At 40.1% G+C, this 27,520-nt stretch overlaps 1 protein-coding gene across 1 annotated transcript; it reads left to right on the top strand.

Moving 5' to 3' along the window:
* Positions 1-882: 882 nt before the first annotated feature.
* On the top strand, positions 883-25,953 carry CD80 (CD80 molecule). Its single transcript, XM_043594242.1, has 7 exons — positions 883-1,472; positions 2,956-3,063; positions 12,290-12,607; positions 17,373-17,654; positions 22,265-22,369; positions 23,201-23,311; positions 25,845-25,953. The coding sequence occupies exons 2-6, from the start codon at positions 2,964-2,966 to the stop codon at positions 23,272-23,274; spliced, it is 879 nt and encodes a 292-aa protein (XP_043450177.1). The 5' UTR covers positions 883-1,472; positions 2,956-2,963; the 3' UTR covers positions 23,275-23,311; positions 25,845-25,953.
* The last annotated feature ends 1,567 nt before the right edge of the window (positions 25,954-27,520 follow it).

Raw genomic sequence — 27,520 nt, 5'->3', positions numbered from 1 at the left:
GAAGTCAATATTTCAGACATTTCTATACCATATTCACAAGGTTTACCATATTCATGTATCATATTTACTGTCTTTTTTTTTTCCTCTAAATTGACTCACATTTCTACAAATTTAGATAGAAAACTATTGTATCTCTACCATATCCCTGCACTGGCAGTGCAGAGCCTGCTTGGAATTCTCTCTCTCTGCTTTTCCCCTGCTCGCTCCCCCCCCCCAAAGAAAGAAAGAAAGAAAGAAAGAAAGAAAGAAAGAAAGAAAAGAAAAGAAAGAGTATCCCTCCTGCCTTACCCTAGATTCTGCAGAAAGCAAAGCTGGAAAAAAAGGCCTAGTTTATTGGGAATGTAGTCCAGTGGTATAGGACAGGGGGATTGAGACAGGAAAGAAAGAAAAGCCAGTACAAGGGTGCTTTACCAGGTTGGCTTTTGCTGCAGGCAACTGGTACTCAACCCCACTGGGACCTTCTGGAGAACCTCGTGAAATGTCTCCTAGAACTCTCCACCTGGAAACTGTCAGCTTCCAACCCCCTCTGGTCAAGAAGTAGCCCCACGGGCACTAACTACCCCCAAATTCCCAGGCTGCACATGTTCAAGCACAAAACTCCCCATGCCAAAGCAACAGAGAAGCTCCAGGGGCAGAAGCAAACTGTGAAATGTGCAAAACAGGTCGGCTGCACCAGCATGAGTCAGCTGTTTACCTACAGAATGCTCCAGAATTCTATACAGGGGTAGAAGGCTGATTGAAACAGAAGGGGTGGGTGAGTACTAAAACCTTCTTCATCCTATGCCTTGGTTCTATCACTGTGCTCACCTGAGGTGCCCTCAACCATGGCTACAGTAACTGCAATCCTGTCCAGCATGGCTGCCGGAAGTCTCTTCTGTGAAGGTAGCTGAGGTGGAGGGGTGGGAGTGCTGTTAAGGGTGGCCTGTTGAGCCCAGCACTCTCCAAAAAGTGGCCACTATATATGAGGTAGATGGCCCACTCCTGCAGTGGCAGGGCCATGAGTAGAGAGGGGTAACTCTGGGTGCTAAAACAAAACTTGAGACCGACACAGAAACAACTGGCCCACAAAGCTCACAGTCTGTCTACCGCCAAAGCCAATGGCTCCCCCAGGCTGCCCAATGCAGTCTTCTCTCCCCTTGAGACTACTGGTTTGTGTGAGGTAGTGAGGGAGGGGCTGTGTGGTTGGTCTAGGCCACACCCTCTGAGGAGATGCTGATAAAAAGGGAAAGCTGAGCAAGCTTCCTCAAATCATACGTAACACCCTACCCATCCCTTGCTTTGACTTAAACATTTCTGGTGAAGAACATCAGATCTTCTAGGGAGTAAAAGGAAGTTGGAAGATATATCACCCAAAGAAAAACTGAGAAACTTGCCATTATTTTGGAGACAGCAAGAAAAGAACATCTCAGAACTGGGGCCTCATCCTTTGATTTTTTTAACACAAGAGAAAAAGAACAATTGTTCTTCAGCAGGTAAGTACATTTAATATTATCTTAACGTGGGATAGCTTGGTAGGAATAGTTACCAATAACATGACTGCTTTTTTTTTTTTTCTTAAGTTTACTTATTTATTTTGAGAGAGGGAGCAGGAAAGAGAGAATCCCAAGCAGGTTCCGCACTGCCAGTGCAGAGCCTGATGCAGGATTTGAACTCACAAACTGTGAGGTCATGACCTGAGCCCAAACCAAGAGTCAGACCGTTAACCAACTGAACCACCCAGGCACCCCAATCTGACTGCTTTTTAAACAAACATACCATCACTCCTATCTCCAAGATGCATACTATTTCCAAAGGAGCCTACCGGGGTCTCATTCCCATAGGAGGCTGAGGCTTCCCAGCATAGTTGGAGAATCATCACCAGAATTATGGCTTATAAAATTCTGATGAATAAATGAATCCAAGCTAATCCTGTTTAAAATGGAGCGTGGCTAATAAAACAAACAATTAAGGGTGGCTGGAAAATGACCTCTGGGGTGGTTCCCAAAGAGGAGGCTCAAATGTCCTCTGGGTAGCATTGGACTATGTCTGTGGTGGCAACCTCAGAAGATCACATTGAAGCACAGCATTCTATTTCAGTTCTAAGTTTTGATACATTTACTGAAAAAACTCAGCTTACTCACATTATAGTACATAATATAACTAAGTAATATTTGCAATATGTCTTTTCCCTTTCTACTGATAGATTTTTCTATCTGAATCTGTTTTCTATCTGAATCTGTTGATTCAGATCCTCTACCCCTTTAAGACATGTCTTTGTTTTTATATATACATATATATATATACACAGACATATATATATATATATATATATATATATATATGTCTGTGTATATATATATATGTATATGTATATGTTAATGTATTGAGAAGGAAGTACTTTCGTAACTTAAGTACTGCCTTGGACAAACTATGCCCTCACCAATATTTTGTGTTTCTTGGTATGTTTTGAAGAACACCAGAACTTTGGCTAACCGATATTGACTGCCCTTGTAGTTCTCTGTGCTTTTACCCAAAGTCTTAATCATCTCCATAAACAGAGCCATTCTATGGGAGAGCTGTGATTAGTTTGGGGAACATGTACAAGGCAGGGTTACCTCCTTGGAGTTCCCCCAACCTTTGCTTTTCCCACAAGATTGTCTGCTTTAGAAGTTTCTCAGATTAAGATCGCCGACTCATTTCAGGCAGGCAACTAGGGAGTTTTACAACCCATACTAGGCCGACCTTCCTTCCTGGGTGACTCTTTTTCCTTTCCAGGTTGTGAAAATAAACCCACAACCTTTTATATTCAGGAGTTTGGAGACCCAGGTACACCATTCATGGTGTGTTTTTGCAAATGTCACAGGAGAACCCTCTGTATGAGATGATTGAATTGTCTTCTGTTCCTGCCTTGTGCTTGCTGGGAATTACCCATGTCTAACTTGGTTTGAAATTGTTTTCATTCTCTGCCCTACGCAGCAAAAGCCATGGATCACGCAGCTAAGTGGAAAACACCACTACTGAAGCACCCATATCCCAAGCTCTTTCCGCTCTTGATGCTAGCTAGTCTTTTTTACTTCTGTTCAGGTAAGGAACTTTCAGGAACTTGACTGAGTTTGCTGCTTCAAAGTTTAGGTGGTGGTGTTTTCTGTGCTGCCCCCTTCTGTCACCCTGCAAGCTAACCTTCGGGGGCTGGATTTGGGAGGCTGTTGAGAAGAGCAGGGCTCATCCTGCTGAAGGATGGTTCTGACTTTATTTTTAAAATCCAAACAAAATATCTTCTTTCTGCTGAACAGCATACTACCTGGTTTCCCCAAAGTAAAGAGAAGAATCTGGCTTCAGCATGGTTTGCCGGTTTGCAAAGAGCCTGACATCAAAGGTCCTTAAAAGGTCTTAAAAGCTGCTAACTTAAAGCATGTCTGCACTGCAGGCATCACCCAGAATATCTAAGTGTGAGGGAAGGAGGCAGGTGGATGGGGAGAGGAGTTTGGGCACATGGATTACTGGCCCGCAGTGGTGGTCGTCGTATATTTTCTGTCCTGGGCTGGAAATTTTGCTATTTCACATGGTTGCTGAATCCAGAGAACTGTGACTTAAGTTTCACAATTTATGCATCAGATATTATATATATTTGGCAGTTATATGACCTTTCCAACAGTTTCAGTTTTCTTCTGGTAAGTTAGGGGAGCACCTTCAAGTCTCCTGGGGAGTCTAAAGAGTTTAAAAATACTTAGAAGGAAACTTATACAGGCTTCCTGGAAATATGTGTGTGTGTGGGAACCAATGAAAAGGAGAATATAAAATTAAAACCAGAGTTTTAGCAATTATAACAGGAAAATTAGAGGCAAGTGGAAGGAGATGATCTTTGAGCTAAAGAAAAATATTTAGGAAAGCACTTTGTCCTATAGCTACAGCCAGATTTCTTTGTTGCTGTACTGAGTCAACAAACAAATCCATGAACTTCTCATGCTTGAACACCTACTATGTACTTAAAAACTGTGCCTGGGAATCCTGTCCTCTAAGAGATTTGAGTGTGTTAGTTGGAGAAGGCAAAAGTAACCCACAGGCAAGTAAAGAGCAGTGAAGGGCCTGGTTCTGACTGTAAGAGCCTAAGACCGGGGCGGGCTGGGGCAGCTGGGCAGGCTTCTGGTGGAGGATGGGCGATGATGAGAGAATTCTGAGTAGGACAACAGCACAGACAAAGGCACAAAGGTAAGGATGAGTCTGGCACAAGCGGTCTTCCTTTTGTTTACTCATTTATTAATTCAACAAATGTTGAGCATCTCCTATGTACAGGAGACTTTTCTTGGTCCCGGGGACAAGTTGCGAGCAAAATTGGTGTGGCTGTTGTCTTCATGGAAGTTATAGTCATTAGGAAGAACGTGAAAATCAATCAAAGAATCACTCAAATGAATGTATGAGCAACAAGCAATGTCTTCCTCTGCCAGGAGAGAGTGGTGAGGGAGATCTGGGTGAAGGTGGGAGAGCAGCATGTGGAGGAAACAAAGGAGCAGGAAAGTGAAAGCGGCTGGTGTTGGGGCAGGCGGAGGCAGGGACCAGATTCCATGGGGCTTGAAGGCCATGGTCAGGAATCTGAATGTTATTTAGAGCGTACTGGGAAGCCATGGAAGTGTTTTAAGGAGTTGAGACATGGTCTATACTAGTGCTGCTCACACCTCGATGATACATATCAATCACCTGGGGGCCTTGTCAAAAGCAGGAGATTTTTAGGGCAGTGAAAAGACTCAGTATGATACTGTAATGGTGGATACATGTCGTTTTACGTTTGTCAAAACCCATAGGATGTATAGTGTCAAGAATGATCCCTAAAGTAAAGTGCAGACTTTGGTGATAATGTGTTAATGTGGGTTCATCGATTGTCACAAATGTACCCTCTGGCATAGGATGTTGATGGTAGGGGAAGCTGTGTGCATGGACAAGATGGAGTATACAGGAACTCTCTGTACTTTCTATTCATTTTGCTATGAACCTAAAACTGCTCTAAAATAAAGCCTGTATATTTTTTGAAAAATACAGTTTCTGCCTAGGTGGGTCAGGGAGGGGCCTGAGATTCTGCATTTTTTAACAAGCAGTCGGGTGATGCCGACACTGTTGGGCCACAGCCCTTCAGTTTGAGTAGTAAAGTTCTGAAATGACGTTACAAAAAAAAAAAAAAAGTGTTGCTAGAGCAGAAAGAATGGCTTGTAGGGCTGACAGAGCGATTGTGTGAAACCTGTCAGGAGGCTGTTATAGACAGCTTTGATGAAGAGACTGGAGTCAGAGGGAGATGGGGGAATCGGAGGGTGTGTGTGATGTAGAATCGGGGAGAGTTTGCCAGACTGGGTGCAGCTAGGAGCTGAGCATGTCCTGTGGGAGGCAAGACTGGGTGAGATTATGGAGGCCTTTGCTTCAGGGAAAGGGATTTGGCACACACCTTCCTCTCCTGGTCTCCACTTCTGGTTTGGTCTGTGGAGGCAAAACTAAAAACTCATGTACTCCAGAAACTGGTATGTATGTATGTATTTATTTATTTTTAAATTTTTTAAATGTTTGTTTTATTTCTGAGAGAGAGACAGAGTGCAAGCAGGGGAGGGACAGAGAGAGAGGCAGACACAGAATCCAAAGCAGGCTCCAGACTCTGAGTTGTCAGCACAGAGCCTGACGCAGGACTCAAACCCACAAACTGTGAGATCATGACCTGAGCCGAAGTCAAATGCTTAACCAACTGAGAAGTTGGCACCCCCAGTTTCTGGCACCCCCAGAAACTGGTATTTATAAGGCAGAGGATCTAACACGGTCGCTTTCAGAGGGGCTGACCTTGTCAGGCAGCTTTCTCTGAGGTGGGATATCTTCAGGTAAGCACAGCTCTAAGGGGAGTGGAGAGGCCTTTGGTAGGAGTGGGCCAGGGACATAAGAAAGGTGTTGCCCGTAAGTTTATGGCATGAGGAAAACTGAGCCACAGGGAAAAGAAGGCCCTCAATGCACCACAGACACTCTTCCTGTCATGTATTGTCTGAGCGCTGCTGGCCAAGGGTCCTAGAAGTCACAGTTCTTGCTGTGAGAACTCTGATATTCAATGTCCCTGAGCTTTTTAAAGATTTAAGTACTGTTTAGAGACACAAAAGGGTCAGACTTTATACAGAGTGCATAGGCTGGGTCTCAAGAGAAGAGAAAGTCAGGAGCAATGGAAAAAATCAGGTAACAAGTCTGAAATCTGTTAGCTGCTGGAGAGCAGATACTTCTCCCCCTTGTGTTCCCAGCACCAAGCCCAAGGCCAACAGGAGCCCCAGGTGTGCTGGTTCCCTTCATGAAAAGTACTTACAAGTGTCCCCAAAGGTCACTTCCATTGGAAAGATATACACAGACCATTAGCAGTAAATCTCTAGATGGTGGGGTTATATCTATAACTTTTAGGTGTTTCTATATTTTCCATTCTTTCTAAATTTAGTGTGTTTCCTTTAGAATTAGGGAACATCTTTACTTAAAAAGCACTCTCAAGTCCCAGTGAGCTAACATAGAGCCCAACACATGGGGATTTAATCTGTTCTGCCCAACTGTGGGCACTTGGCTCAGTCCGGATGTCAGCCAGTTACCACAGTGATTCTGGCCTGTCCTGGGTGTGATTCAATAAATCACATGCTGCACATGACAGGAAAGTTAATTAAGGAAATGAGAGAAAATTAAGTTTAAAATTTCTGTATAGTGTGTTACAATTAACTTAGCACTTTTACATCTGGGTATTATATGATTTACATCATATAATCCCCGTGATAATTATGTAAAGTTTTAGTAGAGAATGTATTATGCCCCTTTTGTAGAGATTCCCAAGGAACCAATTTGTCCGAGGTTATGATTCTAATGTGCAAAAACCGATGGAGGCAGATCTCATCTCCTGATGCCTAGTCATGCATTCAGTAAATATTTATCGAGTGCCTACTTTGGGCCAGTCCCTGTTCTAGATTCTGTGGATATAATGATAAACTAAACAGATATAGCCCCCCCCCTCGTTCCCATAGCCTCAGAAGTAACTGCTGCTGAAGATAAACTTGAAGAGAAGTAAATCAGGGCAAGGGACTAATGAGGAGCAGCATGGATGAGGTCTGGGAGGAGGGCACTGGTTAAAGAGAGTCAAAGAAGGGCTCCCTGACAAAGGGAAATGAGGAACTGGGCTGTGTGGATGTCTGGGGAAGGCAATGGTACACCTGTCATATGCCCACAACTGCAGAGGTATCTTCTGTGTGTTACCTCACAGAATCCTCATGCCCGCTTTGTTAGGTAAGTGTTGTTGTGCCCATCTGTAAAATAGTGAAGCAAGGTCAAAATTCAACTAGGTTTTAGGTAGTAATACTCAGATTTCAGGGACCTGACTCTCCCCTCCAGAGCCACTGAAGCACACAAAACACTTCAGAGACCTTTTAATTGTCTGCATGTAGCAGCCCTGAGTATGGAAGCTGGGTCCCGGTGGAATTTCCAAATTGCCCAGAAGATTTTTGGTTCCTCTTTTCAGTCTGGTTCTTCTTCAGCATGAGTGTGTGGTGAGAGGAGTTCACATAGGAACATTAAGGATCCCATTGATGGTTACTGACCTTTAGAGAGACACCCACACTTCTCCTCAGATGGCTGGACAAAAACTCCTTAAGAGTCATCATTGAAGGGGTGCTTGCCTGGCTCAGTCAATAGAGCACATGACTCTTGATCTCAGGGTTGTGAGTTCAAGCCCCACATTGGGCGTGGAGCCTACTTAATTAACAACCAAAAAAAACCTTTTTTTAATTAAAAAAAAAGTCATTAGTCAAAGTATCTTATTTTCAGTTAAGATTCCTCTTTTTTTCATTTTTGTTATTTTTATTTTTTTATTTTAGAGAGAGGAAGAGTGAGCAAGGGAAAGGGGTAGAGGGAGAGAAAGAGAGAATCTTAAGCAGGCTCCACACTGAAGGGCTCAATCCCACGACCCTGGGATTGAACTGGGACCTGAACTGAAATCAAGAGTCAGACACTCAACTGACTGAGCCATCTATGTGCCCCTGAGATTCCTCTTTTGCTAATGTCACCACATGTAAAAATTACTTAGAAATCCTGGATTCTTTTCGGGTGGGAACAAACAGATCATAGGGAAAGACCCTATTTAGAATCTCAGATGAATGAGCTGCTTTCTGTCGTGGTATCTGTAATGGCCAATAGCAAGACCAGAATCCTGTGTATCTGACGTAACCCCTGAGTGAAATGAAAGGACCACAGGGTAGAAGTTGGGAGCAAGAGTTGGGGAAGGAAAGGAAAAGTCTTATAGAAGACCTGCCATGTACTAGGGACTTTTCCATTTATATCATTTAATTGAATTTAATTTTACAGTGATTCTGAGAGGTAGGTATTACATACTTTTTACTGATGAGGAATTGGATTAATCAGCAAGTGGCTGAGCTGGGACTAGAATCCAAGTCAGTAGGAATCCGTAGTTGATGCTCCTACATATCAGTTTGCTTCTGCTGTATTTTTTTAATATAAAGTTTATTTATTTATTTTGAGAGACAGAAAGAGAGAGAGTGTGCGTGCATGCATGCGGGGGAGGGGCAGAGGGAGAGAGACAGAATCCCAAGCAGTCTCTGCACTGTCAGCACAGAGCCCAAAGCGGACCTTGAACTCACAAAGCATTGTCATGACCTGAGCCCAAACCAAAAGCCAACAGACCCTTAACTGACTGAGCCACCCAGGTGCCCTCTGCTGTATCTTTCTCAAAAGAGCTCAGGTTGGGGCACCCGGGTGGCTCAGTCGGTTGACCGTCCAGCTTTTGATCTCCACTCAGGTCATGATCTCACGATTTTGGGGGTTAGAGCCCTACATCGGGCTCTGTGCTGACAGCCTGAAGCTTGCCTGGGATTTTCTCTCTCTGCCCCACCCCCACTCGTGCTGCGCACCCCCTCCCCCAAATAAATAAACATTAGACAATAAACATTAGACAAAAAAAGAACTCAGGTTATTTATCTATTATGTGCTCCTCTGAAGTATATCTTTTCATTTCTTCACTTTCTCAGTTATGCTCCCTAAAGCTGGGGGTGGCAGCGTTCTGTGCAATTGCCAAAAGGGGTGCCTGAGATCATTGGGAGTTTCCTCACACTGCTCTGAAGATACCCGCCATTAAAAAACTTACTTCCTAATGCTGTGGGGGGCCCATGTCCAATCTGATGAAGGCCTAAAGAACAGCTGTTGAGGTAGAGAGGTGCTCGTGCTCCATGATCATGCTATCTAAGAAGAGAGAGGGACTGGAGACTGGATCCTTTGATAGGGGATGCCATGTGGCTCTGGGGGATATGGGACATGATAGCATTGGTGGGGGAGGGAGTGGCTAGTGAAAGAGCTTGGGCTTGGGGGACTCTGCTTGTAGGTCAAGCAGAGCATAGGAAGAACGGCCACGCCTTCTGAACCAAAAAAATCAGAAAATATAGTCTGCCAGGGGAGTTTGGTGCTACTGATAAACGCTTAGGAGCTAACAAAAAGGTGGAGTTTGGATACTGAAATGTTGGTATTTCTGGAATATACTGATGGGAAAATGGGCAGAATGTTTTAAATGGGACCCTCTAATAGGGTAACTGTCACATGGATTGCAGATAGCTGAAAAGATAAGGACCGGATATAGATCCATTTAGCATTGCTGAAAAGGATAAAAATAGTCTGGGGGGGAGGGGGGAGGTGCACACTAAACCTTGTCTGGTGGAGATGAGGGGAGTAAATTCAGCCTGAAGTCATGAGTTCATTCCAGGCCTGGAACAAAAACGACCGTGCTTCTCAAAGCAAAAATGTTCAATGGTGGGGTCTGGCTGGGGGTGTGGGCAGTGCTGGCCTACTTAATCCTGGAACCGGGGCCTAAAGTTGGGGAAAACAATAAACAAGGAGAGTGGCCTGAAAGGTCTGGGCCAGAAAGTGTAAAACAGGGGCAGCTTCCTCTTCTGGGCTTAGTTTTCTCACCTATAAATAAGACAACCAAAATGAACTGACATGGAAGTCCTTTTAAGATCTCACAGTCCAATGATTTCCATATTCCTCATCGGGCTGAGTACATTGTGTACCCATACTTAGCATTCATATGCTAGGTTGCCTAAAGTCCTCCTTTTCCTGGGACTAGTGGACCTTCTCCCTCACTGTCCATCGACAGATGAATGGAAAAGAAAATGGAGTATATACATATGATGGAATATTATCATTACCTTATTATTCCTTAAAAAGGGAAGAGATTCTGGTACATGCTAAAACATGTATGAAACTTGAGGACACTATGCTAAGTGAAATATGCCAGTTACAAAAAGAAAATACTATACGATTCCAGTTATATGCAGTATCTAAAGTAGTCAAATTCATAGAAACAGAACATTAAGTGGTGGTTACCAAGAGGTAAAAAAAAAAAAAAAAAGAAATGCATACAGAGTTCCAGATTTGCAAGATGAAAAGTTCTGGAGATCTGTTTCACAACAATGTGAATATACATAATACTACTAAACTGTACACTTAAAAATGGTTAAGATGGTATAGTTTACATTATTTTATTTTTTTAGAATGTATTTATTTTTTAATTTACATCCAAGTTAGTTAGCATATGGTACAACAATAATTTCAGGAGTAGATTCCTTAAACCCCTTACCCATTTAGCCCATGCCCCCTCCGACAACCCCTCCAGTAACCCTCTGTTTGTTCTCTATATTTAAAAGTCTCTTATGTTTTGTCCCCCTCCCTGTTTTTATATTATTTTTGCTTTCTTTCCTTTATGTTCATCTGTTTTGTATCTTAAATTCCTCATATGAGTGAAGTCATATGATATTTGTCTTTATCTGACTGGCTAATTTCACTTAGCATAATACCTTCTAGTTCCATCCACAAAGTTGCAAATGGCAAGATTTCATTCTTTTTGATTGCTAAGTAATACTCCATTGTATATATAAACCACATCTTCTTTATCCATTCATCCCTCGATGGACATTTGGGCTCTTTCCATACTTTGGCTATTGTTGATAGTGCTGCTATAAACATTGGGGTGCTTGTGCCCCTTCAAAGCAGCACACCTGTATTCCTTGGTAAATACCTAGAAGTGCAGTTGCTGGGTCATAGGGTAGTTCTAGTTTTAATTTTTTGAGGAACCTCCATACTGTTTTCCAGAGTGGCTGCATCAGTTTGCGTTCCCACCAGCAGTGCAAAAGAGATCCTTTTTCTCCGCATCCTCACCAACATCTGTTGTTGCCTGAGTTGTTAATGTTAGCCATTCTGACAGGTGTGAGGTGGTATCTCATTGTGGTTTTGATTTGTATTTCCCTGATGATGAGTGATGTTGAGCATTTTTTCATGTGTTGGTTGGCCATCTGGATGTCTTCTTTGGAGAAGTGTCTATTCATGTCTTTTGCCCATTTCTTCACTGGATTGTTTTTTGGGTGTTGAGTTTGAGAAGTTCTTTGTAGATTTTGGATACTAACCCTTTATCTGATATGTCATTTGCAAATATCTTCTCCCATTCTGTCGGTCACCTTTTAGTTTTGCTGATTGTTTCCTTCACTGTGCAGAAGCTTTTTATTTTGATGAGGTCCCAGTAGTTAATTTTTGCTTTTGTTTCCCTTGCCTCCGGAGACATGTTGAGTAAGAAGTTGCTGAGGCCAAGGTCAGAGAGGTTTTTGCCTGCTTTCTCCTTGAGGATTTTGATGGCTTCCTGTCTTATGTTTAGGTCTCTTATCCATTTTGAGTTTATTTTTGTGTATGGTGTAAGAATGTGGTCCAGGTTCATTTTTCTGCATGTTGCTGTCCAGTTTTCCCAGCACCACTTGCTGAAGAGACTGTCTTTATTCCATTGGATATTCTTTCCTGCTTTGTCAGAGATTAATTGGCCATATGTTTGTGGGTCCATTTCTGGGTTCTCTATTCTATTCCATTGATCTAAGTGTCTGTTTTTGTGTCAGTACCATACTGTCTTGATGATTACAGCTTTGTAGTAGAGGCTAAAGTCTGGGATTGTGATGCCTCCAGCTTTAGTCTTCTTCTTCAATATTACTTTGGCTATTCAGGGTCTTTTGTGGTTCCATACACATTTTAGAATTCTTTATTCTAGCTCTGTGAAGAATACTGGTGTTATTTTGATGGGGATTGCTATTTTACATTTTTAAACCACAATAAAAAAAATAGCTCTGGGGACCAAAATGATCAAAATCAAACTGAGTTCTCTGATCATGCTTAGTCACTAGGTACAACACCTTGAGTTTTGTTATTGACAACTCTGAATTCCTGCTTGTGTAGGAGTCCAAATTTAATAAATACAAAATCTTTTCTTTCTGCCTCTCCTTAGGTATCATCCAGGTGAACAAGACAGTGGAAGAAGTAGCAGTACTATCCTGTGATTACAACATTTCCACCAAAGAACTGACGGAAATTCGAATCTATTGGCAAAAGGATGATGAAATGGTGTTGGCTGTCATGTCTGGCAAAGTACAAGTGTGGCCCAAGTACAAGAACCGCACATTCACTGACGTCACCGATAACCACTCCATTGTGATCATGGCTCTGCGCCTGTCAGACAATGGCAAATACACCTGTATCATTCAAAAGATTGAAAAAGGGTCTTACAAAGTGAAACACCTGACTTCGGTGATGTTATTGGTCAGAGGTCAGTGGGATTTTTCTGATTTACTATAAACTGGCAGACTGCTGATGCCCTTAAAGACATACTCCTATTGATTTAGGAGTATTGAAACATTGAAAATGTTACCAAGGAGGGATGTATCTGCATTTAGGGTTAAGTAAGTCTGTAATGTTACAATAAACCCTAAGTGATCTCTCAAGACATTCTAGAAATATTGATTAGTGTGTATTTCTTGCATTTTGACAGTCCAAATTCATGGCAGTCATCCTGAAGTGCCTTCTGAATCATAAGGGGACACATTTGATTTGATGTAGCTGTACTATTAACTGCTCTTGCTCCAGTAATATATTCTTGTGAAAGTATATTGAAAGGCATAAGAACAATGCAGGCATAAATATTTTTCAAATAGTATTTGAATGCCTATTACTATGGCTACTATATTATTTATATTTATTATTATATTTGAGGCTCACATCTAATGGTTATTCCTACAAAGTTAGACATTAGAGGATTGGATACATAATTTATGTAGCCGGGAAGAAAATTCATAAATCAAAGTCCTACTTATACGTCTATCGTGAAGGCAAGCATTTCTTGGATAGGAAGGAATCTTGCGTTTATCACAGGTGGTAGTTCTAGAGGATACTAACATAGCCTGAGCCCCTTGCTGAGAAATTACAGCCCTTGACCATTCCCTCATACTTGAAATTCAAACACATTTCTTTTTCTTCCTGGACACTTGGGCCTTTAGTGGAAACTAAACCTATTACTTAATGAAAGATAATCATTAACCTTGATAACAGATCATGTAAGTGGATCCTTGGCAAATTCTTCACTATTCTTCTCTGCAGTCTGCAGCTATTTTGAATCTTTCACTTTAGCACCCAAATCACAGTTAAAGCTTAGGAAGTGAGCCAGTTGTATAGAATTATCTTAAACCTCACTCTGTACTCCCTACTCATGAAGACAGCAATAATTATATAGGGGTGTGATTTTAGGTGTTCTTCAAAGCCCACCTTCTCCAAAATTCTAACCTGCATTGATTCTGAGAATCCCCACCATTATTGCTGCTCCTGCTTAGTTTCAGCACTTTTCCCCCTATGAGATCTCTGTTAAAAATGAAAATGTTTTACCTGGGGAGGAGGTAGCACCACAAACATATTAACCTGTATTAGTTAACGCATTGGCTATAGTCCTTCCTTTAATGGAATACCTAATGGGAAGTTGACTTAGGACTATGTACATTTAAAAAATTTTTTTTTCAATATATGAAATTTATTGTCAAATTGGTTTCCATACAACACCTAGTGCTCATCCCAAAAGGTGCATTTTGATAGAAGGATGAAGAATAAAACCCAAGAGGGAAAAGAGTCGGAGTCTCAGGGAGTGCAAGACTACAGCAGGAGACCAAGGTCAGCCAAGAAGGCAACACGAGAGTGCTAGGGGCCTCAAAAGGGCCGGGAGGGGGTGCCGTGGTAGGCACAAAAGTCAGAAAGGGGAAGACAAAAAGGGAAGCTTCACTTGCTTCATTTGACTCAGAACCAATCAATTCTGATTTTTCCATCTCAGTCAGTTAGAGCAGTGCTTCTCAAATGTTAAGGTTCCTATGAATCACTTGGAGATCTTATTAAAACGCAGAGTCAAATTCAGTAGGTCTGGGGTTGGATCTTCAATTCTGTGCCAACAGACTACCAAGTGATGCCTATATGGCTACTGTATGGTACGGTATGGCACAGTGATGCCTGTATGGTATGGACCACAGTTTGAGAAACAAGAAATTAAATAATCACTTGTTTGACAAGGGTGATCACTGTCCCACTTTGCCTAAGACTGAGAATTTTCCTCAAATGAGAGGTTTTCAGTGCCAAACCTGGGAAAATCTCAGGCTAACCAGGACAAGTTGGTTTTTCTACATTTGCCTAAGATTACAAAATGATATTATATCAGCATAGCAGTATATAAAAGCCTCCATTAACCAGCATTTGGAGGAAATAGCTATACTAGTTAACAGATTAACTAGGATAACAGATTTTTAGCTTTCTAACATATGTGCACCTCTTCTTCCAGTAAGATATTTTTACCCTACCCATTAAGATTGGTGAAAACATGGGTTAATTCATTAAAATGAGATACAAAGGAGTAATTCTTTGATAGTTCACAGTCTTGCAAGGCCTTAAGTACTATTACTTGATATGGATCACCTCCCTGAAGCGATAGGAGATAGCTGAGGCTGTTCTAAGCCTAGCGAGACCTTGCAAAGATGGTTTTTAATAGGTAGAATATTTTTAATATTCTTGTGGTTAAGTATCTCTCAGAAAAGCAGCATGCAGAAATGAACATGAATCATAATTTAGGATATGAGTTACTTGGATTTGTTATTCCAGGTTAAAACACATAACAATGATGTTATAAGAAATAAAGGGAATATTCTTTTTTTTTTTTTTTTAAGATTTTAAGTAACCTCTACACCCACCTTGGGCCTTGAACTTACAACCTCAAGATCAAGAGTTGCATGCTCCACAGACTGAGCCACCCATGTGCCCTACAAAGGGAATATTCTTGATGTCAGCTACCATTGTAATGATCTCATCTTATAAGATAAATTTAAGAAGTAGAAATGTCAAACTAAAAATGGTTCAGGAAAATGTCAAACTTAATTTAGAGACAGAGTTGATTCAAAAAAGGTGACTTCACCTCCAACCAAATGCAAGCTTTTCTTTTTCCTGGCAATTCTAATCACTTGACATAACTTCCCCTTTCTCTTATTATTCACAGTTCTGCCAGGCGGTTTGGGAAGTTTTCCCCTGAGCAACTTGATATAAACAAGGGAGCTCATCTAAGAGGGCAAATTTGAGACCCACCTAAGTCAGTCTATTAACTGATTTCCTGTGTGTCAGGCTCTGTGCTTTATGATTTATATTAATGATGTCATTTAATGCTTACAACCCTGGAAGGCAAGTGTTATTATCCCCATCTTACAGATGAGCAAAGTAAAACCGAAAGTGGTTAAGCGATTGGCCCAGTGTTAAAGGGCAAAACTGGTTTTAAAGCTTGCTGTTGGATCTTGGCCAGTCTGTGCCTTAAAGGAATCTTTAGTAATCATGTATGGTTCACAGATGGTCTTTTCAAAAACCCCAACTTTCTGGAAAAGCACAGACCTCATGAGTGGCTTCAGTTTTGCATTGTTTGTCTTGTATTAAAAGAAAATCCAAGTGGCACAATTTGTTTACATTGTGATACTTTTTTTTTTTTTAAGTAGGCGTCACACCCAGCACAGAGCCCAATGCCCATGCGGAGCTTGAAATCATGACCCTGAGATCAAGACCTGAGCTGAGATCAAGAGTCGGACGCTTAATCGACTGAGCCACCCAGGCATCCCAATGATACTTTCTAAATAAACTCTTAAAAAAAAAAAACAAAAAACCTGCTGTTGATTACTATTATGCTATACTACACCTCTTTGTGGAACTCCAAATTGTGAAAAGAAAACTAACTGTATGGATGGGATGAAGTATCTGGGGCTTGGTTCCCCACATTCAGGCTGAGAAGTATAAATTTCTTTAGGCCTAAGAATAAGGAAGAAAACGGGTAAAGGAGCTTTCTCCCATGTTCTCTGCAGTCATTTCACCATGCTTTGTTTTGTATATGCTTTCGTATCTCATTGGGAGTCAAATATACAAATGAAAGAGTGCCTCAAGTATCTCAGAGGAATGCTAGGAAGTCTCTTCTGTCCTTGTAACACATATCAGAACAGCAAGGGAGTCAGCAAAGTATAGTGGTTGAGATCACAGGCTCAGTGTTGTACAATTTGGACAGAGGTTTATCTTATTAAAGACTACTTTTGAAAAAGTAAGAGCATGCTAAAGAAAATTTAGAGTAGTGGTTATCTCAAGTGTGGGAAATAGGGAGACAACAAAGGCGTGACCATACAACTAGATTTGCATAAGTTACAGTCAATGTGCTGGCTTTCAAGTTGGATGTGCTGGCTTTCGTGGGTGTTTTTTACAGTACTAATTAATAAATAGATCAATAAAAGCCATTTTATCTACCTCAAATATTAGGAAGAAAGGGAAGAAAAGAAAGGCAGGAAAGGAAAAGAGAAGAAAAAGCAGGCAAGAGAAGAGAAGAGGAAGAAAAGGAAGGTTCTGGTATCAGAAAAATTTGAATTGATACCCCAGTTTTGCCACTTACTCATGATTTCTCTCAACCTCAATCTGATTATAAAATGTAAATTAGGTTAAATCATATGAAATTGCTGATACTTGGTCTTTCTTGATGTATACCTGCCTCCTAGGGTTTTTGTAGAGATGAAATGAAATAGTGTCCAGACCTAAAAAACATTAAGAGTTCAATAAATGTTGTCTATTATTTTTCTCTTCACTGCTTACAAACGCAAATACTATGTCTATATCTATTCATATAAATCTACTTCTTTCTATAAGTGGTCTCCTACCTCCATCAAAAGTGATGAAGAATTGGGGTGCCTGGCTGGTTCAGTCGGAAGAGCATGTGGCTCTTGATCTCAGGGTCATGAGTTCGAGTACCACATGGGGTGTAGAGATCTTTAAAAAAAAAGTGATGAAGAATTGTTATACCCAATTCAAACCAAAGTTAATCTTTGGATCATACAGAAGTATTAATGATTTGTGGGAAGTTGTAAATTATATCTCATTTTATTATTCTTATTAAACCCAGATAATTTATTTAAAAAAAAAAACAACAACCTCACTTCTCCCACCCCACCCCCAATACATAACAATATGTACTTACATCCTTGTTCTTTCTTTAGCTGACTTCCCTGTCCCTAGTATAACTGATCTTGGAAATCCATCTCATAACATCAAAAGGATAATGTGCTTAACTTCTGGAGGTTTTCCAAAGCCTCACCTCTCCTGGTTGGAAAATGAAGAAGAATTAAATGCCATCAACACAACAGTTTCCCAAGATCCTGAAACTGAGCTCTACACTATTAGCAGTGAACTGGATTTCAATATGACAAACAACCATAGCTTCCTGTGTCTTGTCAAGTATGGAAACTTAATAGTATCACAGATCTTCAACTGGCAAAAATGTAAGTAACATTGTTCTGGGGAGTTTCTACTATGTAAAATCTAAAAAGAAAATAACTCAGCCAGATATATTGTAGAATTATGCATACTGACTTTGATAGCATTTCCTGTAGTATTTTTAGACCCACAAATGTTATGGTGACTTAAGGTCACTGTATAACGTGTGACCATAATGTTACTAGACTAATTGTTTTTAAAATAAACTTTCTAAAATTGAGACATCCAAATATCAAGTGGCCAGCTTAGGAAGTCATTGTAACAATAGTGTTGATATCGAAAGCACTAAAATTTGTCCTTCTTTGGACTTGCCGTTAGGGCTTTGGTGCTTTCTTTTTGGGTACCTCCTTCCCATTGTCCCATGGTGTCAAATAATTGTCTTTTGTGGGTGAATGTGCCTTTTAAGAACTACTGGTTCATTCAGAACCAAGTCTGGTAAAGAAGGTAAATGACAAGGTACTTGAGGACAATGCCTGAAAAGAAGGTCATTTTTGCCGAAACACCATGACCAAATACTTTACCCTTCAGGTAGTAAACATACAGAATTTTCTGTCCCCAAGAGGTGAAATCATTTGAAAATATAAAATGGGAAAAGCTGGGCTTGTATCAATTTATGCATGTTAAACCCTTAGTAGGTTATTACAGAACTCAGATACTTGAAATAAGTGTCTAACTTCTATGGCTGATTATATGGAAGACCAGCAGGCCTCTCCCTCACCCCCTGAGCCCACTCCTAATGACATGTTTTGTGGATGCATAGTAATAAACAATATACTGAATCTGATATACACTGAGTGGCACATGGATACATAGTATAATATATAATGTATAGCGTGTCTTCCTCTTATCTTTACTTATAATAGAGGAGATATTTTAGATGGTCTAGTAGCTCATTCTAGCTAATGAGCTAGATTTACTGTAGATCTTTCCTTCTTGAGGTGAACTCATTCATTATTTTTCTCAATAGGTAATGAGATAAAATTTCCTGGGAAAATTAGTTCAAATGCAAACACAGTTTTGACATGTTTTTATTAATAGTCCAAGCTCATTTCTTTCAATCATCTTTTATGTGTTCTAAAAAATTTATAAAAATGAGGTTTGAATCATATAGCTTATTAATTCAGCATTACTTTTCACTTTATTAATATATCATTATTTAATCAATTTTAGATTATTGTGATTAAGGCAGGGAGTAAGTAGTCCACAGAAGGGTAATAGCTTCAGTTATCTTATTTTGGACATTATATTTGGACTATGAATGTATATGATATTTTAGGACAGTAATTGGCAAATATTTTCAGAAAAGTAATATTTCAGTAAATATTTTAGTCTTTGTAGGTCATATGGTCTCTGGCTGGCACCAACTCAATTTTGCTCAATTTTACAGCATGGAAGCTGCCATAGACAAGACATAAATGAAGGCTATGGCTGTGTTCAAACAAAAGTTTATTCTAAAAAAGAGGGAGTAGGACAGGTTTGGCCTGTAATTTGCTAACTTACAGGAAACAGAATGTAGCCCATTCAAATAAAAGGATGGAGCTGCTATTTAAAGATGATTTAGACCACCCAGCTTTATCATCTTTTCCCTAATATGCCTTCTCTCAATTCTTCCCTCAGGCTAAGGATGAACAGTATCCCTTTTCTGTCTAATGAAAAATACTAGCTCTTTACCCTCTTTGGTCTACAGTTACAACAATTAATGGAAAGATGATTAAGTACATGTGTTTGTTCATTTCTTTGTTCATTCAATCTTTATTAAGTAGTTATCAGCTATTAAGCATCTTGAGAGATACTAGCCTTGATGGTCAGAGAGCTTTAGTATATCAATACTTTAAATCTCATTTATTGAACTATAGTCATCATTAAGAGTCAAAAGCAAATAATGCATTTGTGGCTGGTCAAGGGCTGACTGCATAAACAAACAAAAATTAGGCATACAGTTCATAGAAATATTATAAGTCAATGTAAGTGAAGCTTTACTATGTAAGTACCCACTCAAAAAAAATACACCCAGGGGCACCTGGGTAGCTTAGTCAGTTGAGTGTCCAACTCTTGACTTTGGCTTAGGTCATGATCCCAGGGTCATAGGTTTGAGGACGCATGTCATGCTTAACACTTAGCGTGGAGCCTGCTTAAGATTCTCTCTTTCTCCCTCTGCCCCTCTCCCCTGCTCGCAAGCTTACTCTCTCTCTAAAATAAAAAAATAAAATAAAAGTTAGTTAATTTATTAGTTAAAATTTATTTATTAAATAAATTAAAATTTATTTATTAAATTCATTAATTTATTAATGAAAAACACACATTTATTTTTTTTTTAATTTTTTTTTTCAACGTTTATTTATTTTTTTTGGGACAGAGAGAGACAGAGCATGAACGGGGGAGGAGCAGAGAGAGAGGGAGACACAGAATCGGAAACAGGCTCCAGGCTCTGAGCCATCAGCCCAGAGCCTGACATGGGGCTCGAACTCACAGACCGCGAGATCGTGACCTGGCTGAAGTCGGACGCTCAACCGACTGCGCCACCCAGGCGCCCCATACACACATATTTATTAATGAAACAGATTGGGTCCATGATTCTTTGAGTCTGGATCTGCCAAATTGGTTAACCCTTGATACAGTGGAAGGCACATAGGTTTGTGGAAGGGGGTAAATCAGGGCATCCCACTCATGGTGTGTCTGATAAGCACGGGTAGATGTCTCACATAACTCTGCAGTTAGGGTTCTGAGTCTGCTCTGTGGCACATGTACTAGGTTCCTAACTGGCATCATGACAGAGCCAGTTTGCCGCGACTAGTTCCTCCTTTTTTCTCTCAAACATCCTCTTTCTAGGCTGCCTGAGGCTTGAGGATGGATGGGAAGTGGCCTTCCTTCTGAGTGGAAGCCAGGAGTGAGTCGGAATCTGAAACTTTTAGACTCCCAGGATAATAACCAGAGCCCCCTTGTCATTCTGGTCGTTTGAGGCCAATCCTGGTAATCACGCATCTTCATGCAATCTAAAGAAAACCAAAGTTCCCTAGTGTCTAAGTGGCAGGAGCACTATAATCAAATGTGCATTTTAGAATGATTACTGGGGCAGAATGTGTAGTTATTATTAGAGCCTAGGAAACCAGAGGCAAAGAGACCAAATGTAGACTACTAAGGTGGGCAAGAAGAAAAACCTGAACTAAAGCAGTTGCTGCATGAGATTTTGGGGAAAGGAACCAATTGCAGAGGTATCCTGAATACAGAATAGAAAGTCCATGGGGACCTGCTGGGAAGTGAGCACAAAAAGAAGCCTTTACTCTTATTTAGGTAACTAATGGTGTTGCTGTTCACTGAGATGGGTGAATATAGGTGGAAGATATGCTTTGGAAAGAATATATTGAGTTCAGTTTAAATCAGGTGGAAATGCTAGCATCCAGCCACCTAGTTGGCAGCTGGAAATTCAAATCTGGAGTTCAGAAATGAGATCAGAAATATGATATGCAGATTTACAAATCAGATGACATTTTAAATCTTGGGTGTGGATGAGATCACCCAGGAAGACTGGGGCCAGAGAATGGGACCACAGATGGAACCATGAGAGCAACGGTATTTGAAGAACAAGAGGAGGAAGAGCCTACGAAGGAAACGGAGTCGGAACAAACAGAAGGAGAAGAAGGTGGTGTCATAGAAGTCCAAGGAGGAGGAGGCTTCAACTGGGCCACATGCTGATGAGAATAAGCTGAAGACCAACATTTACCCTCTCATTTTCATCAGAAAAATGAAAAAGCAAAAAGTTAGCAAATGTTCAATATTGATTAGTAAACTATTCCAGAGAAGTCAGAAGATGAGCTGCTAATATTTCTTTTGTGTCCCTGTCCTTTCTCTAGATGCCATTCTAACTACTAAAGAATAAACAACGTAGCTACTGCTCCTGATCAGCAGGGACAGACAGCAGTCCCACATCCCTGTCTCCTCTCCACCCACATTGTTCCCTGTGTCCCTCTGTTCTCTCTGTTCTGTGTTCTACAGCTGCTAGCTGGTTTGCAGAGCTCCCCTCCAGGATGACCCCACCTAATACCAAACCACAGCTACTCTTAGTTCTTTGCTATGCCTCTTCTATCCTTCCAGAAGCTCTAGGCTGGACGGTGAAAATTAAATGTGTATCTGAAAATAAATGCAAAAGAACTCCTGTAGCTTTAGGCAGCCACTGTGAGGTGTGTGTGTGTGTGTGTTAAGAGAATGTGCTAAGAGAAAGGGAAAAGGCATGACAGATCTAGAAAAAGAAAAATAAGGCATATCTAGAACATAATGTCAAATAATTATTAATAACACATAGTTATATCAGCTATAAAAATGAGATATAAAGACAAGAATGCTGTTAAAGTATCTCCTTAGAATCTTTTTCATGTCAGTTTAACTCAGTAAATGCAACTTCCAAAATGTCTTTTTCACACTTAATATCTGACATCTGGATATTAGTTGCCCACAAATATGTGTCCGATCAAAGAGTTACGCAAGAAAAATGCTAGCAGCTGCACAGTGGATGAGCAGAGAAAGCAGTGAAATACTCTATAGTTGTGTCAACATAACAGGCATAGAATATGGCAGGTGGAAACACATGAGAGCTGACACTCTTCTTTTCCCTCCACAGCAGAGCCACAGCCTTCTAATAATCAGCTCTGGATCATTATCCTGAGCTCAGTAGTAAGTGGGATTGTTGTGATCACTGCACTTACCTTAAGATGCCTAGTCCACAGTAAGTACTATCGTACTATCATTCTGACCTTGATTCCTGGAAGCCCAAACTCCATCAGTATGGGTCAGCGTCTCTCTGAGGTTTTAGCCTCGGTTATAGCCTCCTCCCGTTTTATGGAAACTTTAGTGTCTCATTTATGTGTCTCACCAAGTTCTGTTCATCCACTGGACAGACGTTTCTAGGACACCTACTATGTGCCCCGTTCTCTACTAGGCACTGGAGTTACAAGTATGAGCAATCACTCCCCTCAAGACACATTCTAGTTTAGTCCTTTTATTTCCCCCCCTAACTTTATATTTTCTTGGAGATGCTGAGGCCTGCTAACTAATTTGAAGACATTTCTGATGCAAAGTGATATTCTAATCTTTGATTTTCAATTGGAGAAAGTCAGAATGCCAAGGTTTGGGGCTAAGACTCATCCCACAGATAGGATAAAAAGGTCTGGTGGGCTCAAGGATGATTTTGATACAGACTGCCCAGCCTTACCCCTCTAGTTCAGGATTTCCCATTCTTAATACTACTGACATTTGGGGCCAGATAATTCTTTGTTTTAGGGTTCTGTTCTGTGCATTGTAGCATATTTAGCAGCATCTCTAGGCTCTACTCACTATATGCCAGTAGCATCCCTGCCCCAGTTGTGACAACCAAAAATGTCCCTATTACATTACAAATGTTCCAGGGAAGCTGTGGGGGGAGGGGGTGGTTAGAAATCTCCCTGGTTTAAGAACCACTGACCTAGTTCTAACCCAGCAAAGGCTTGCTGAGATATATGGGCACCATTTAAGGGAAACTAACCTATCTAAATCTTTATTGTTTGTGCTTGTTTTCAAGGACCTGCTGCAAGGTGGAGACAAAGAGAAATGGGGAGAGTGTGGAAATGGAAAAGATCTCACCTGTCTACATAGATTCTGCAGAACCACTGTATGAGCAGAGCATCTGGAGGTAGCCTCTTTAGCTCTTCTCTACTAGGGTGGAATATATGAGATACATGGATTATGAGGCACAGCGCCTTCTTCCTCTCAGCACCAAATTTAAGCTCTTTCACCTACTACTACTAACCTGAATTAAAAACCTAATTCAGGTTACTCTAAACAGGTGATTGGCATCTCTTCTCCCCACATACGACTTGCTTATTGTATAACTTCTTTCTCTGCTGTTCTTTCTCTGCCATGTTGAAATGTCTCCCTCTTGTCAGTCAACTCGGTGTCTTTCATTACCTATAAAACACTACTTTAAATGCATCTTGAATATTCCTGGCCCAGCTCCTTGTGCTGATCATTCCTTTTCCCCTGTATCCTTCACTGATGGACACTGATTGGGGTCACTTACTGGTCACTCTGTACCACCTCAGTAACATCCTCTTTGGTCTCCCTGCCTCTTATAGAGCCATCCTACTAACCCAGTAACAGAGCTAAATTTCATAATCACTTCTCCATGTCATTTTTCCCACTTAAAAACTCAGAAGAGACCCCCCCCATGCCTTGAAAAGTTTGAAGACTTTGAACTTTCCACATTTCAGTTGATCTCTTTAGTATAAACATTCTCAGTTCTTTCAACTGTTCTCCATGTAGTAGTTCCAGAAGCTTCATGTGAATACACTAAATGTCAACAAATGGAGTCCAGGACTTTAGATATGGTCTAATTCTACATACAATGAGAAAATTACTATCTGGGATCTGAAATGTTCTTTATGTTAAGGAAGCCTAACACAACATCAGCTTTTTTTGAGTCACAGTATTAACTTACATCAATTTTGTATTATCCTAAACTACCCAGTTCTTTTCAGTAAGAGAAACATTAGAATCCAAGAGACTGATACCAGATCCAGGGTGGTTGATAGCCTCCATAAACAGTTCCGTTTTGACTTACGAAGTTAGGGTGAAAAAGTATAAGAAATGCGAGTCTCTCTGCTGAATCATTAACTGTGAACTCGCAGGAAATATGGCAGATAAAAAAAACATGTTGAAGACACCATGAAGATAGAGTCAGCCAAATCCAGGATGTGAGAAATTATAAGACAAATGACCCAATTTCTTCAACAAGTAAATGGCATAGAAAGGGGTGTTATAGATCAAAAGAAACCTGAGACATATGAATGAAAAGTAACATTTGTTTCTTGTTTACTCTGTGATTCAAACAAGCCAATTGTCAAAATACATTTTTTAGGTAATTGGAGAAAATTGAACACCATCTGTATGTTAGATGTTAATGAATTGTTTATTAATCTTGTTAGATATGATAATGCTGTAATTATGCTAACATAAGCATCACCTATGAGAAATACATACATACTCAAGCATCTGCACATAAAATGATGTGCTACCTAGGATTTAAAATTATCTGAAGAAATTAAAATTTGGGTAGGCATAGGGAAAGATGAAACAAGAATAGCAGAAAATGCATAGTTGTAAGCTAGTGAGGAGGCCCATGAATTCACTGAATCTAGTCTTCTATGCAATGTATGAACCTCTCTGAAATAGGCTGGTGCCTTTGGGCTATTAGTATGAATGTAACTTTCTATAGTGTTACTATCATTGAAGAAATAAAGATGTTTTCACAGGGGGAAAAAAAAAAAGAAACGAGTCTATGGAGTTACCTTTACAAAACAAAATGAAATTAAACACAACACCTGAGATTTATATAATAGATTTTGTTTTACAAAAGCATTATTTCATTTTAGTCTTATAAAAATCTCTATGAGCAAGTTCTTTACATCCATTTTATAGGAAAGAAACCTGAGGCACCCTTCCACAGGCTGAGTGATTTTCCCAAGGTCGGGCAGGCAAGGAGCAAAGCCAGAACTCAAACTGGGCATTAAGCTCCGGTTCCTTTCACACCATAGCAGCCTATACACATTTCCCCACAATAGTCTCTCAGTTTCCTATCCTGTTTTCTTTACAACTTCCTTCGGATGCTCTGTCCAGGATGTCCCCCTCAGTTCTGTGATTACCTAGAGCTTCCCTGACTTCCCTTATTAACAGTCTTCTGCTCAGTTGGCTGATACCTCATATTGAAGCCATGGGTCCAGTCTTCTACATGGCCATCTTGTCCAGTTCAAGCAACAATGCCTTTGAACTGCTGTAGCAGTGCTATCTTGAGCACATCACATTCCATCCCGGGTTTATTTTCACATGCTGTGTCTTATATTCTTTACTAAATTGTAGGCTTATTGAGAACAACCATGCCTGATATGTCTGTTTGCCTCATAGGTAGAAGAGTATTGCCTTGATCAATAGTTTGGTTGATAACTGGTGCTTAATATTTGTCTGACATTTCATGTATCAGAAATTGTCAGACTTGTCCTAAATTCTCCCATAATTCAGACTTCCCTTTATATTCTTTAGCCATCAAGATTAATATCTACAATGCCCCCTCAATTTGGGAGCACCTATGTGATACAAAATATAAAATTTTAAAATGTTTTCTTCCTTTGGGGATTTAGGGTTTAAAGTATTTTATTTGTTTGTTTCCTCAGGTCCCACCTCCATCTTAGATTGACCTCTTTGAATTTCCTCAGATGGCCAGGATTATCCCACCTTGTACTTCATGTATCTGTTTCCTAGGAGCCTCTTCATTTCAGTGGCTCTGCAGAAAGTGACTAGTGGAATACAGTGGGAACATTAGTAGCTCTGGTAGGCTTGGTCAAAGAATTTAGAAACACAGAATTGGGTGAGCCTGGAAGAGACATTTGAAAATACTTGTTAATGACAAGGACATCAAGGCCCAGGAGGTGACCTGAATGATCAAGGCCAGAGCCAGAACCCAGATTTCCTGTGTCTGGTGCTCTTTTCCATCATCAGTCTGGGTCTGTGGTATTAACTGGTGTATATATACATACACACCAGTCACAACGTTTCTGGAAAAAGAATTTGTCCAATGTCAGGCCAACTTTATGGACTTGATCTGATGCAACACTGAAGGACTTTATGTTGTAAAAAGCAATCTGATTCTAATGTGTGGGTAGTATGCTGGTATGTATACCAATATGAGGATGATGGAACATTGTCTATGTGTAGCCAGTATTTCATTTTTCTTTGTGCTCTCCTCTGTTGCTCTCCCACTTCTCTATCAGGTTCTGGAGAAAGACCTATCCAAAACTAATATCCTCTAACATGTAAGATGAATGACTTATACACTTCAAAACAATAGCCAGGTTGGAGAGGGATAGTCACATCCTACTGGTTCATATTGGACTGATAATCTCCTTAAATGGCTTCATGTTGTTTAACCTCATTTATAAAATATTTATGAGAAAGTTCTCATTTAAAATGAGATAGGTTTTTATTGTGTATTACTAAACAGTAAGCTATCTTTAGAAATTGAGGTAATGAAAGTAGCATTCCATAGGGCTTCCTCAGATCACTGAAGTGGCTTTTCCTCCTTGGCATTTCTGATCCTTCTGAGATCAGCAGAGAATTGAAAAGTGGCAAACTGCTACTCCTGTGTTACTTACTCATGACTCCCCTTTCTCTGACATTGCCTTCCACAACTCAGTGGACCAGGAAGTGGTCCTTGGTCCTAACTTAAGCTGGAGGAATCAGATATTCTCATTTGAAAATTTGAAGTTGGATAGCAAGTTGACCAAGTATCTCAAATATGGCTAGATTTAAAACATTTAATTTTGGTAGCTATAAAAGGACTGAATTATGCTATATAGTCTAAGAAACAGAAGTACACTTTTAAATGGTTGCTCTCAGAACAAAATCATGGAAGAAATAAAAGTAGGAGACTGACAAAAACTTTAAGAAACAAAAAAAAGGGAGTTGCTGCATTTGGTTAAGATTAGTAATCCTTAGACATGATCAAAAGGAGACCTCAAGAAGTAGTCACAAAACAGAAGACACCTAAAAGAGCTTATTTATATTTAAAATAAGTTATATTGTTACTTATTACATTTGATAAATGTGTCAGTACTATTTTTTTCAAAAAGTGGTATTTTACCTTCATTCTGGTATTTTTGTGATATTAAAAAAATATTTTAAAAACCAACCACTAGTTTTATAATTTCTAGTTGGGAGAATTTAATCTATATGTGTATATGAATAAAGCAATAAAGAGATTAACTGCCAATTTGTTAGCAATTTATGAATAGGATAATTAAGAAAAACAGGTTTTACGGAATGTGGTGAGAACATGTAAATCGTGGTAAAA

Source organism: Prionailurus bengalensis, chromosome C2, assembly GCF_016509475.1.
Source record: "Prionailurus bengalensis isolate Pbe53 chromosome C2, Fcat_Pben_1.1_paternal_pri, whole genome shotgun sequence".
NCBI lineage: Eukaryota > Metazoa > Chordata > Mammalia > Carnivora > Felidae > Prionailurus > Prionailurus bengalensis.
Note: the sequence above shows the minus strand (reverse complement) of the source record. Positions and strands in the feature narration are given on the sequence as shown.

Coding starts and splice junctions, on each gene's coding strand:
- CD80 (XM_043594242.1), top strand. CDS start 2,964: ATGGATCACGCAGCTAAGTGGAAAACACCACTACTGAAGCACCCATAT. Junction 3,064..12,289: donor TCTTTTTTACTTCTGTTCAG/GTAAGGAACTTT, acceptor GCCTCTCCTTAG/GTATCATCCAGGTGAACAAG. Junction 22,370..23,200: donor CTTAAGATGCCTAGTCCACA/GTAAGTACTATC, acceptor CTTGTTTTCAAG/GACCTGCTGCAAGGTGGAGA.